Source organism: Solanum tuberosum, unplaced genomic scaffold (genome assembly GCF_000226075.1).
Source record: "Solanum tuberosum cultivar DM 1-3 516 R44 unplaced genomic scaffold, SolTub_3.0 scf00216, whole genome shotgun sequence".
Lineage (NCBI taxonomy): Eukaryota > Viridiplantae > Streptophyta > Magnoliopsida > Solanales > Solanaceae > Solanum > Solanum tuberosum.
The window spans coordinates 808,725-823,120 of NW_006239143.1; the positions used below are offsets into that span (position 1 = coordinate 808,725).

The 14,396-nt window shown below is 34.3% G+C and overlaps 1 protein-coding gene across 1 annotated transcript; it reads left to right on the forward strand.

Moving 5' to 3' along the window:
* The first annotated feature begins 10,584 nt into the window (after nucleotides 1-10,584).
* Nucleotides 10,585-12,499, forward strand: LOC102589692 (uncharacterized). Its single transcript, XM_006356373.2, has 4 exons — nucleotides 10,585-10,948; nucleotides 11,494-11,631; nucleotides 11,708-11,896; nucleotides 12,010-12,499. The coding sequence occupies exons 1-4, from the start codon at nucleotides 10,664-10,666 to the stop codon at nucleotides 12,046-12,048; spliced, it is 651 nt and encodes a 216-aa protein (XP_006356435.1). The 5' UTR covers nucleotides 10,585-10,663; the 3' UTR covers nucleotides 12,049-12,499.
* Nucleotides 12,500-14,396: the final 1,897 nt, after the last annotated feature.

A 14,396-nucleotide genomic window follows, 5' to 3' on the forward strand; every position in this document is an offset into this window, starting at 1 on the left:
TGTGTGTATATATATATATATTGTTAAAAAAATTTCATGTACTGATAACTTTGAAAATAATTTTTTGTATAGAAAATATAATTGAGAAATTGAATATTGTTTAGTTGATTGTAGTGTCTTTTCTAGATTCTCATGTGGCTAGTTAATTGTTGTATCATTTCTAATTTCGCATGTGACTATCTATTTTGTTGTCTAGCTCATTTATATTTTGACGATTATCATGAACCAACAATATTGTGTTCTTATACTTATTTTTCATTATTGAATATTCTTAAGTCTGTCAAACGTTCAAACATTCTACATTATGTGATATCTATTGTTGTGTGTTTATAAAAAGACAAAATTGTTTTTGGTGTCTTATTCATATTTCAAGCACTAAAATTAATCAACACTATTTTAATATTATTTATTAACTTATCAAATTCATCGCTACACTATTTTAATATCATCATATTTTTAAAGTTTTATCATTCCAACTTTATATTATATAATTTTCATTGAAAATTTACATTATTTGCATTCTTACTTCATAATGTCTACATATATCCTGCCTCTCCAGACCTATTTGTAGGATTACACTTCTATATTATAATTATTCAACTAAAAAAATAGGGTCTCTTTATAATGTTTGACTTTAGGCCCCAAACTTGTTGAGACGGCCCTGAGTAGATGCTAGCGGTTCAAATCATGTATTAAGCCAATCCATTCTTTGTTTCTTTTTATCAGTAAAGAGGTGCCTTTTGCTCTTTTCCAATATAACATAAATTTCACATTATCCCAAAGAAAAATACTGAGCATCACTTAACTGAAAATATATAAATCTTAGACGAAATCAACATTCTTTCTTCTCAAAGCAGGGGTGTGTAAGAGTATGAATTAGATTATATAGTGTGACATCCCAGTTGAGATTCATTTCATGTGCACACGTTTAGTTCCGTATAAAATGAAAGAAAAATGCATCAGGTAGTTGCAAATTTGTATGGAATGAATGCTGGTTAATTATCATCTCCACTTGTTACTAGCACTAAGTTCTACTCGTATATATATATGTGTGATTTTTTGGTTCAATGAGCAGAACCTTAATATGTTTTATGAGGTAATGCTTTGAAAAGGACAATAATAATTTTCTGTTTATGGATATGAAATCCTGTTAAACCTAAAAATAAGGAACCATTCTGTTTAAGAAAAACATTGATGTATTTTCTTGCTTTTTCGATGATACTTAGTTTTATCGAGACTTTGAACTTGAGCATAAGTTGGTACTCATGTTGATATTGTACAAATTTGGTTCATAATCGATGTTTACTGCAGGTTTTGAAAACCTCTTCATTCTTAGCTTTGAACGCCTCCTGATTTTTGTCCTATGTAGAAGGTAGGCATTCTATTCAACTAAACACCAACAAAAGAGAAAAGTAATTATTGTCATTCCAAACCATCAATAACAAAAAATCGAACGGCTGATTCAAGTATATAAGCCTCTCTACTATACCATAATTAGAGTGAACCCTAGAAATCACAAGAAGAGAGATTTGGTTGAGAGAGAGAGAGATCGCCAGCAGAGAGCATCTAAGACTAAGTTTAATAAGTGATTTTAGAATATAAATTGGTGCAGTTAGTTAATTGCCACTATTCTGTTGTGGTGATTATTTATTAAAAATTTAAAAAATGTTGAGTGGAGGTGCAAGGCTCAAATGACTTGAATTGACAATCTCAATTAAAATAGATATCCAATTGTTGGGATTGGATCCTGTCCAGTAGGCATCCCCTCCAGTTTGTCCAGTGGGCCTTTAAAATGCTACAGTTAAATATTGAATAGACTGGATTAATTTTACTAACTAAAACCTTCTAACCACAGTTAATAACCTCTTTCTCCCTTCATCTCTCATGGTGTCAAGGTAAATGCTTTCTCCGTGAGGCAAAAACTCATTTTGTTGGTGTAACCAAATCTCTTGAGAAGAAGTAACACAAAAAGCAATTGATATATTTTTGTTATGAAATTTCAGGAATTTGAGTGGCATAGACTTAAATTAACACCAGTGGACTGTTGCAGCCGAGCAGAGCAAAGCCATTCTCCTCCAGCACCATATGTTTCTCTCAATCTCCACGTTTTCTATCTAATTTTTAGTTAATCGACTAGCATCGTCGTCGACCATCAAACCACCTTCTCCACCTAAAGAATCCACTTTCAGTTTGCTTTATTCTTCCATTCACTGAGCAATTAATGGGTCAATCCAAATAGGCCGACTAAGTTTCCAATTTTCCTCAATATTGAACAATTTGATGATTTCAACAGTCATTATAAGTGTGCAGCTTGAGGTTTTTGTAAATTAGAGAATCTTTAATTTGGTATGGGGTTTTATATGTACAATTATATTCCAAATTTTAAGAAAAAGTGAGGATTTATTGATCTAACAACTTTGAGATTCGAGACTTGGGCAATTGGAATCGGGCTCATCAGAGCTGCCATACCTACTTGTTCTTTGGTGTATGCAGAGGTTATTAACTGTGGTTAGAATGTTTAAGTTAATAAAATTAATCCAGTCCATTCAACATTTAACTGTACACGTGTAAGCATTTTAAAGGCCCACTGGACAAACTGGAGGGGATGCCTATTGGACAGAATTCAATCCCCCAGTTGTTGGAACACGAATATGAGAAGATATTCTAGGAATCGATCCTGCTGGAGGAAACTAAACTAGTGGACAACCACAACACAATCATAATGAAAAGTTGGAAGAAGTAGTGCAAAAGAAAGTGCTCAAGCTTTTAGATGCAGGAATCATCTTCCCTATTCTAACAGTACTTGAATTAGTCCAATCATTGTAGTACCAAAGAATGGAGGTGGATGCCTCTGGTGAAAAAACGAGAATAATGAGTTGATCCCGACAAGAACAATATTAATATTATTAAGATGGGAAAACGATGTAGTGCACATAACACTAGAAAACCAGATAGTATAGAGCACAATAGATTCTGGGACTCATCTGAAGGACTTCATTATACAGTTGACAGATCATTTTGCAACTCAATTATTCGTTACCTCTATACCTTTAAGCAAAAAAATGCAGAATTTAACAGAATGAGACACTTAAGCAAACAATTTTGATGTGAAAGTAGCTAAACTAGGAATATAATTTTATTGCGCAATTAAAACATATATATAAGAAACAGATGGGCTAAATGTGACAGCGTGATTAGGCTAGATTATTTAAGCAGGTTCAAGGCTTTAAAGATGCTTCTAACAGAAGGGCAATATCCCAGAAAATGGACGAGAAAATTAGATGTACCTGCTGAAAGATTTCCTCCGAGTTTTTAATCATCTCCTCATGCATATCCCAGGAGTCATTGCCATTTGGACTGGTCAGACAAAACTGTTCCACTTTCTCAAACTGGTGGACTCTAAAAATTCCAAGTGTGTCGCGGCCATGTGAACCAGCTTCCTTGCGGAAGCATGTAGAGTAGTATCCAGCATACCTGGTGGATGGCATAGATAAGTCCATAAAAGCCAACGACAATAGAGGCAATAGAGGACAAACTTAATACAACATTAAGATCATACGAAATACCAAACATATACAATATTGAATATCACATACTTCAACAATATACATTTATTAGTTGGTCCTCTCATGGAACCCAAACCCATTCCATAACCCAAACTGTTAGCATACCGGAACGTGGTATTCGATCCAATGTTTATGCCGGAAAGTGGCAACCGATCCCATATTTATGCCGGAACGTGGCAACCGATCCCAGTTAGTTATATCGGAATGTGGCAACCGATTCCAATTAGCTATGCCGGAACGTGGCAACCGATCTATTCAACACACCACAATCACAATCACAAGTATATTCTCAATAATCATACAATCAAGAAGTGATTCATGGCATATAGTTATTCGTTCGTACTCATACAATTAGTGTGATCAACAATGCAACATTCACATACATACATGCATCATAATGAAGCAAGAACAAGCATATATCACACACTCATGAAATCACAACCATCACCTACCTCGAATCCAAGCTTGAATCTCTTAAGGCACTTGAATCTTCTCTTTCCGGATTCTTTCCGCTTGTTCTAGGTCTACAAACGATTAATATAAGCAGGGATCAACAATCAAAGGTCCAATTATCCGGATTATAACAAACCCAATAACCATACACCAAACCATTGATCCCCCATACCCAGAGTAGGGCTTTTTCCACCATAATTCTCAAATCAAAACCCTTCCCCATCGATAATAACCCAAGAAAATAGGTTCTACGGATCGAAAAACGAATTAGGGAAGTTAAAATCTTACCTTTAGCCTCAAGAATGACGAAAAACTGTCAAGAACTTGTCTGGGGTTGTCTCCTAGCTCTCAAAGTAGAAAAGTGCAGAATAAAGACGTTTTGGGGTTTTATTTCCGACTTAAGTCGCGTCAAACCCGCCACAATGGTCCTCACCCCGCCACAGCGGCCCCGCCCTGGCGGTAGAAATCCCGTCCCAGCGGTTTGCACAAAACAATAAACTATTTTAATTATTCCCTAAACCCCCATTTCACAACACACCTTCAATCAATGACACTCAGAAAATACTGTTCACGCCAAGATCGATTTCGGGAGTTCTACTCTCCCGAATTCAATTCTGCAAAGTCGTACAGGTTTCTTAACCTCTTGGCTATCTACTCACGTAAATAAAATAATAATTAAATCTCTCATTCATCACCATATTTCCCTAGTTCTCACTGTTGACACCCAATTTTGGACCTCCACAATATAAATTAATCATCGAGCTTCTTCAATTTCGAACGATTTGGAATAATTAGTTTTATAAAAAATTAAAAATATTTTTCAAGTTTCTTTTAATTAATTTTATCATTTTTATAATTTTTAAGCAATATATATGTTTTATATAATTTTGTATATAATTAGTATAGTTTATAAATTTTCAAAAATCGTCTCAAAAAGATTTTGTTTTAATTAAATATTTTTAATTAGTTTAGTTATATAGTAGTTTATATTTTAAATTATTTATTAACTTAATTATTTTATCTCGTTAATGTTAAGAAGCTCATTAATAAATTTATATTAATTCGTCTTATTTAAATTTTGACCAAATACACCGATTAGATTCAATTTGGTTATAATTGAAATTTATTTGGACTATTATTCAATTACAATCTTAGCCAAACATAATCAATTTATTCCAACCCTTTGCAAAACCACTTTGGGCCTTACCTGCAATCAGTAGCCCACCAACAATACCAACCCATACCAAATCCATATACATTCCCAAACTCATTCAGCCCACAACACAAAAAAGACCTAGCATACATTACATAATACGTACAAACCTACTGCAAAATTGAACGACCCGACCCCACTGCTTCATCCTCTTCACGCGACAAACCCAAAAATCCAGCAAAAATCCCAGAAAATCCGAAAAATCCCACCAAATTGCAGAAATCCAGCAACCTTATCCAAAAGGGAACTTGAATTTCGAATTCAAATTCTTTCTTTCCATCCGATTTCCCCCTAAAAATGATTTTCTTTTCCCCTATATAAAATCTCGACCAGTCAGTGTTTGAGAGAGGAGGTTTTCGAGAGGAATTTGAATCAATTTGAGGGAAAGATACATAGAAATACATTAGTTTTGAGGCAAAAACAAGCTAAAAAAAAATCATTAAATATTAGAGGGTATTAAGTTTTAGAGAGGAAAAGTCTTAAGAATTAAGAGAAGACCAGGGAAACAGAGGCACAATACAGATTTATAAATTCTTAAGAAGAGTTTTGATTTCTATAATTATTAGGCTAGAGATTTCCATTCTTGAACTTTCATTTTAAGCTTCCCGTATTCCTTGGTCGAAAACTCTTATCGGAGGTGCGGAAGTCGCTGCTTGGCTTGTACCTGTCCCAGTTCCTGCCCGGAAAAAAGGTGAACTCTTCTCATCTTTATTCTATGTTTTTCAACTTCCTTTATCAACTCTTGGCTAGTTAATCATAGTATTATTGGGTTTTCATAGTTTAGAACTTAATTGTGTTGATGATTTTAGCTAAAAATGTTCTTCCCATGTGTCTACTGCTATGAAATATTTGGACATTAGCATAAGTATTTCTGTCCATGAATATTGAATCGGCCCTAATGCGAACTTAGTCATTGTCGGTTTCTTTTGCTAATTCTGAAATGCTCTTCTATAATGTTTCCAATTTAAATTTCTCACCATAGTTCAGGGTCATACAAGCCTTGGCTGTCCAGATTTTACTTTTTCATTTTGTCTTAATAAATTTTACATAATTATGCATATTAATTTGTAATTTGTCGCAAGCATGGTTATAGATCGGGTCTTGTTTAAGTGTAAATTTTTGCACCAAAGGGTGTGAATCTATCAAATTTGGTGTTGAGAACTTGCAATAGCTTTCTTTTCTCTTTTTATTAGTGATGGTTAAAGCTTGCTTGTTAATCTCTTAGTGATTAAGTTTATTATGGAAAGTGTAGAATAAAAGATTAGAACAAAGAATAAATCTTGCTTGCTACAGATTAGTGGTAGGTGATTTTGTCCTGATCACTTTGATCTATGGGACCATTGGCATGTGATATTGGTTGAACTATTTTTATTTTACTGTGTTGTTGACATTTATATATAACTAGTACTAGTATAAAAGCATGTTGGCCTAGTGACCTGGAAATACAATATTTGTCCAGTTGTCTTCACTAGGAAATTGTCTCCAAAGCTCCCATTTGTTCACATGATATTAGTCAACATGTGTACTAGTAGAGCATCATCATTTTAGGGCCAATGAGTGTTTGCTAACAATCTGGAAAGCCATAATATTCATAGTAATATTCAGTTTTGATCCGTTTACATGTGATATGAATGATTACTAATCTTTATCCTTCTTTTCTTGCATGAACTCCCTCGGATGAGTCCCATGGGCTCCCGTCTTTCCTCCCTTCGTATTTTGAGAGGGTCATAAAGGCCCAAAATTCTTCTATTGAGTAATCCAATCTTGAAAAATCGAAGAACAAGCCTTTGGAGTTGACATACAGGTTCCGGAAGGCTCAAAAATGGGCTGTATACAGCAGTATACACTCACTATAGCGATATACAGCTAAAAAACGTAGGAATACAGGGATGGGACGAAGTATACGTGTTTGGAAGCAAGATATACATGAAAAGAGCTGATTTATATGCTCATATACACTGATATACGCCCAGTGTATACGCAAAAAGGGAATTGGATTAGCCCAAAATTCCAGCGAATTTGGCCCAAAAGGAGGCCCAAATTCATTTTCTCCCTTACTCTTTAAATTATTTAATTGTGATTATTTGTTGTTTGTTGTTTAACTCTAACTTTATAATTTTTAATTAACCTAATTAGACTCCCCAAAAGATAAGTTATTTTCTTTGTGTTGGTTAACTTTTAATATATATATTTTTATTTTATTAATCAAATATGTGGATCAAATTATACTTTCTAATTAAGTTAAACATTTTGTTCTTAAGAGATATGTTTTAACGCCTCTTCACTTAATCACATTTTCATTCATTTTAAAATTGTTGTAAGTTAAAGTATTTTCTCAAATAAACTAAAAAAAAAAATGTTAATCTTAAATGGGTTTAAATTATTGTTTCAAAAAATGAATAAAATAAATTCCAATTAATCTAGTATTATTAATATTCTAATCACTTATTTTCGAGTCAAATGTTTCATTTTGTATTCCTTTCTCTAAAAAATAAAAAATTGAAAATAAAATGCATCACTTACTTAATTATTTTTCTCAAAGTTAATAAAATATGGTAATTTACTATTCTTATGCTAAATCATTTTTATTCTTTATTTTCTAAAAATAGTCAAAATATATTTTAATCAAATCGCAGGTCAACCGCATGTTAGCGGACACTTCGAATGCTTAAACGCTTCTCGAAGTATAAATTGAACCCCGAACCCTCTTTGGTATTTTCAAATGATTTTTTCTGTTTGAATCTTTGAAAATTATAAGTTTTCTTAATTTCTTTAAAAAATTAAGTGGCGACTCTTTTCTAAGTATTTTTTTAAAATTGTTTTATACTTGGAACATTTCAAAATAGTGATTTTTCTAAGGGTTAGTAAAATTACGGCACAACACTCACTGACTCAGATTTCGTCCAAATCTGGACTAGGTTTGGAATTCCCAAGTTACTACCAAAAAGTTTTCTAGCCCCAATTCTTTCTCCATTGGCTTTTTCCTAACGACGAAATCAGGTCGTTACATAGCCTCAATCTTATAAACCTTCCTTGCACTTCATGTGTTTGATGTTTTCCACGTATTCTTATGATGAAGCATTTTAAAAGTGAATTAGTATAATCATTAAGAATCAATAAAGAAAATAGATCATGGATAAATATGTAGAGTCTAGTAAAGAATACTCGATAAGATTATGACATATTTATAATTCTTTAACCTTCAATGGTTTTGGTGCTCGTATTCTTTACCATCACCATTACTATTACTAGCATCTAAGACCAACTATTATCATGACCATGGTTATAAATTATCTTTATCATTACTAGCGAACATAAATATTTTATACTTTATCAAATAATAATTTAATTTTATTAAATTCATATTTTCTAATATTTAATTACTTTTTACCCGAGAAATATATATATTTATTATGTTTACAAATAAATAAATTATACACATTCAGATGTTGGAAAACAAATAGTCTTAATCATCTAGTGTTTAGATCTAGAGACAATATCTTAATATTCAGATGTGCATTAAGAGTCAGATATCTTAATCTTAATGAAAACAGATGAGGTCTAAGTCTTTAAAAAGGGGTAAAAATGTCGAGCAATTTTCTATGGACATTTTCGTATTTCATTTTTTTATTTAATACTTTCCCACTTTGAACATTTACTATATGATAAGCTTTTTATTTAATATTCAATTAATTAGATATTTTATAATTTTTTATTGAGTAGAGAGGTAAAATGGTAGTCCAACTTTAAAGGTTGGAGCTTCTCACTTTTAATAATATAAATATAAATATAAATGATGATATGATAGATAATATATGATATATATATATATATATATATTTAAATTAGGTCACAGATTTATTAATAAAAGAAGAGAATTACAAATGTGTGTTAGTGGGTTAGCCCAAAATGCTCAGCCCATTAACTTAATTAACTAAGCTAATCAGACAAAATTAATTAACAGAAAGTGAAAATCATGAATGAATTAGGAAAGTGAAGAGACAAGGGGTTCAAGAACAGTCAACTCCGGCGAGCTCTTTCCGGCGAAGGTCTGTCTTTCGCTATGGTTTCATATATGATTAGTAATATATATGATATGATGATGATATATACATTGATTATCAATCATAACTGAGAATTAAGATTATAATAAAAAACAATATCAATGTACTCATTTATCAAGAAAATAATAATTTAATTATTAAAAGGCTTAAAGATTTAAATTCTACTATTATGTAATTAAAATATTTATATTTAATTAAATAATTAATTAAATTTTAATTTAGTAAAATAGTAATTCTAACTTTTTACTTTGGAATTAAAAATACAAATGGAAATCCAAATTAGAAATAAATAAGGGAACCAAATCATTTTTTTTTTTTGTTTGTTTAGCCCTAGACCCATCATCGTCCCCAATTCCGATTCCAATTTCAATTCCGCCATCCTGCCTTAGGGTATATGCTTTTTGCTTTTTTACTTTCTCCTGTTTACCAAATACTACGGAGTAAAGTATCAAAATTGTCCCTTATCTTTGAGATAAGAATCAAAGTAATCCTTATCTTTTAACATGGAGCAATAATAGTCCTTTTATGTTTCAAGAATTAGTATATTTTTAGTACCCTTCCAAATAACAGTTTAATATTTAAACGGAAGTTTCTTTTGCACGTGAGAAAGACTGTCTCTGTTTCCACCATTGCTAACCAAATCTTTCCCCCCTTCTCCTCAAATAGTATCCATCCATTCCTATGTTCATGACTCTGATTTTTCTATAAGACAAACGGAATCAAAATAAAGAGAGTTGCATCCAGTTGTTTTTGAAGAATATTTTCTTTTTATTTTTAATTTTTGTTTATCTCCCTTCAATGGAAGTCTCCGACAAGTAAAATTCTTTGTTTGTATGAATGTAAAATACTTTTTATCATCATCGAGTCTTCTTCAATGTCCTATGTGATAGATTGTTTGTCCTCTGATTGTTGATAACATACTGATAACTAGAATACCCAATTAAATTTAATTGGGAGGATACTACACATGTTGGTGTTGTGGTGTTGGTGTTCATCTGCAAACAAGTTTCTTGCACACAAGGTGCTGAGCAATTGTTCCAGTGGGCAGTGATTATTTGGCCTCATAGTCCATTCTTAGGAATAGATGAATACTGTTTGAGGGAGAAGAAGGAAAAGAATTGGTAAGCAATGGTCGTCTTTCTCACGTGCCAAAAAAACACACCGTTAGAATGTTAGACGGTTATTTGGAAGGGTACTAAAAATGTACCAATTCTTGAAACATGAAGGAGTATTAGTGTTCCATGTTAAAAGACAAGGATTAATTTGATTCTTATCTCAAAAATAAGGGACAATTTTATACTTTTACTCCGTAGTATTTGGTAAATAGGAGAAAGTAAAAAAGCAAAAAACATATACCCTAAGGCACGATGGCGGAATTGAAATTGGAATCGGAATTGGGGACGATGATGGGTCTAGGGCCAAAATTTGGTGGTGATGGGAAAAGGGATGCGAGTGGGAAAATAATGGGATGTTTTTGTGCTTTTGATGTAGAGCAATCGCCACAAGGTTGCGAGTTATGCAATAGGCCCCCTCTCCATCCCGACGACGAGGAGAACCTTCACCTCGGCTATGCAATTGGTACTTTGAAGGAGCACCGTCCGTATATCGATCAAATTCGCATCAAATACTTTCAACAAATCCATGAATCCTATGTTTGTTTCCTTTTCCCTTTTCAATTTATGCTGCTTTCATTCATATTGCTTCCTATATTTGAAATAGCAAAAATGAAAAAAATGGGGGGAGTTCGGAGTTTGGTTTGCTGTTCGTGGGTGGAGCAATGGTGGTGAACTAGTGGAGCAACAGTTCATTGGAGTGAGAAGCTCCTCGATGAGAAAAATAATGCTAGTTGTAATTCACAATGGGAGGAAGCATTTTTTTTTTGCTAGAAAGTCTTAAATTGTTGTTGTTTTGTGCTACCTTCATTGCCAATTTGATTGCAGCCCTCTTTTTGTTTTGTTTGTATCCAATCGTTTTTGTCAGATTCTAGTTTTAGGTTAACAATTATAATTAATTCCAACTTTTGAATGTTCCTATTTGTTGAATTTCATATTATCAAGTGATTCCTCTTGAAGACACGTCTATTATAATTCTTGTGTATCTTATGCCCATCCATTGGAATTCTCTTTGATATTGATATTGATATTGTTTCTTCCAGTTTTGATATTGTGTTGTCTCGCTTGCTTGTTTGAATTGACAGGGTTTCGACTTTTATGATTTTCCCGGTGGGGAAGTTCAAATAGAACCAATTTTGAATGTCAAGGATGACGCTGACTTTGGGATAATGATGAAACTAGCTAACCGTGCCATTCAAGAATACAATGAGAAAGAGCTCAATGTATGTATGCCCCCTTTCCAGCTTTACATTTTGTGATATTTTAACTCTCCCTCACTCCTACTATCCCTCCTTGCAGGTTTTCAAGTATAAGGTTTTGAAGATTGAGAAAGCGAATTGTATGATAGGAGGATACGAACAGTATTTCATGACGGTTAAAGTTTTAAATCTCACCATTGGTACTTCTATTGAAACCTTTTACATCAATGTTGCTAGAAGAATCCCTGACCTTTTTGAAGAAGTCCTTTCATGCAATCCAAAAGGAATGGTAAAGCACTGAATGATGATCACATGCTGCTTCTTTTTTTTTTCTTGCAAGAAACACACTTGTGCCAAATAACTAACTTAACTGTGTTTTGTTTCTCCTGAACTAATTTGCAGGTGCCGGAGTTTAGCATATTTGGCAAGAAGAAACGTTGAATGGAAAGAGGAGTGTCGCGAGAGGATAGGAATGGGCACCTGAGCTTTAGTTTGAACCCTGTTCAAGATTTCAGCATCTTACTTTTGATATATGAACTGAACTGTATTAGTGTTATGACACCATGTGGATGGTTATTCTTCTTCCAAGTTTACTACTGTTTGAGAACATTTCAGTTTATGTAGTTGCAAGTGATGTGGATGGTACTATATTGTCTAACTGAATGCTATAATAGTTGGTTGATTACGTTTTGATATTGTGTGTGAAATGGTCTCTTGATGTAAGGAAGAAGGCAATGATGTGGAATTTACTTTCCATTCACAACTCTATATGTAATGTGATTCCTTTCTTCCAAGTTTTCTACTGTTTGAGAACATTTCAGTTTTTGTAGATGAAAGTGATGTGGATGGTATGTGTATTGTCGAATCGAATGCTATAATAGTTGGTTGATTACGTTTTATCACTTTTGCAAGTATTTGTGGTTGACCTTATTATAACATGTGCTCTGTCATGTTGGATTCAGAAGCCAAGTATTACTGGTTGGGCAGATGACAGATCTGTGTTGAAGTCCAACCAAACTAGTAGACCTCTTACCAGCAGCCCGGAAAGAGGAGTGCTCTTAGTTCATGTTGGAGATTACAAATCCTAGAAGAAAATGCCATTAAGACCCCCTCAGTAGTGCGAGAGAGCGCATCAGCAGCCTGGTTCAATTTGCCCGGGCGATACATGATCTGAAAATCGTAGCCAACAAGCTTACTAAGCCATTTTTGCTGCTCCGGCGTTGCATAGCCTGATTGGTTAAGTTCTTCAGGGATTGCTGGTCAGTATAGATAGTAAACTTATGCCCCAATTGATATTGACGCCACTTACTCACTGCTTGAGTGATGGTGAACATCTCTCTATGATAGTTGGAGGCTCCCTGCATCCGAGTACTTAATTTTTGGCTGAAATAGGCTACTGCATGCCCTATTTGGGACAACACGGCTCCTATGCCTCTGGTGCCTCGACCAGAGGCATCAGTTTTAAGCTGAAATTCTTGAGAGAAATTCGGCAATGCCAAGTACCTCGTAGAACTAAGCTTATCTTTCAATGTCTCGAATACAAACATCCCACACAAACGCATATTTTCGTAAAATTTGTGAGAGGCCCTGCTATTGCTGCATAATGGTGGATAAAGCGACGATAATAGCCTGCCAGGCCAAGAAAACTGAGTATTTCCTTTATATTCTTAGGCGGAGGCCACTGCTGGATGGCCTTAATTTTACTTGGATTGATATCACATGACCAAGATACTCTATCGAGGTCTTCCCGAATAGGCATTTGGCTCTCTTTGCTACAAGTTGGTGTTAGCACAAAAGTTGTCGCACCGACTGTAAGTGCTTAATGTGATCTGTCCAGTTTAAGCTGTTGTAACATCCGGTAATTTGAAATATCTATGAAGAGGCTTAAAAATCGAAAATAGTCATTTTTGGAATAAAATTGAAAATCTGGAAATTTGGCTAAGTGTGGAAATCAGTGAGTTTTTTACAAACTTTGAGCGGTCATAACTCCTAGCTCAGGATGAGTTAGGAGTAGTTCCAGTTATGGTTGCATAGCCCTTGGAACGATCTTTCCAACGCCACCGAGTTTACTCAATTCCGAGTTCGTATGAGCGAGTTATGTCCTTTGAAAGTTGGGCAGTTGGCAGGGAATCCGTCCGGAAAATTAAGGGCATTTTAGTCTTTTCCCTAGCCAATTCTTTTGGGATTATATTGTTGTAAAGGGCTGCTCCTTGGATCATTTTGTCCCATTTTAAAAGAGCAAAAGCTAGGGCTTGAGAAGAAGAAGAGAAGAAGAAGAGAAGAAGGAGAAAAAGAAGAGGAGATCAACAAGTTTCCGTCAAAGATCAACGTGGATTATCGTCGGGGGTGATCCCTATCAAGGTATGTGAGTTCTTTGTGTGGGTTGATCCTTTCCCCCACACACCAAGCTCATTTTATGATTTGAGGAAATATTGGATTTTGTTGTTGAAGTTATTAGTTGTTGTTGATGTTGTTAGTTGTGTTGTTGAAGTTGTTGTTGGTTGTGAGACATGATTGGGTTGTGTTTTGAGTTGTAATCCATGGTATGTTGAGGGATATGATGATCCTTAGTGTTTGGGGTTAGATCCTTTGAAGTTAGGATGGTTTAAAGTTGAAGAAAAGAGTGAGAAAAGTCGAGTTTCTAGGCAAGGGGATTGGCGCGTCGCGCCTGTCATCACGCCCCAAGAGGGGCTCTGAAGCCCAGCCCTTGGGGCGGCGCGCCACTCAGAGCGCCAGCAGGCCCTCTCTGAAGTTTTTGGCCTGGCGCTCCGCGCCTCTCAGAGTGCCAA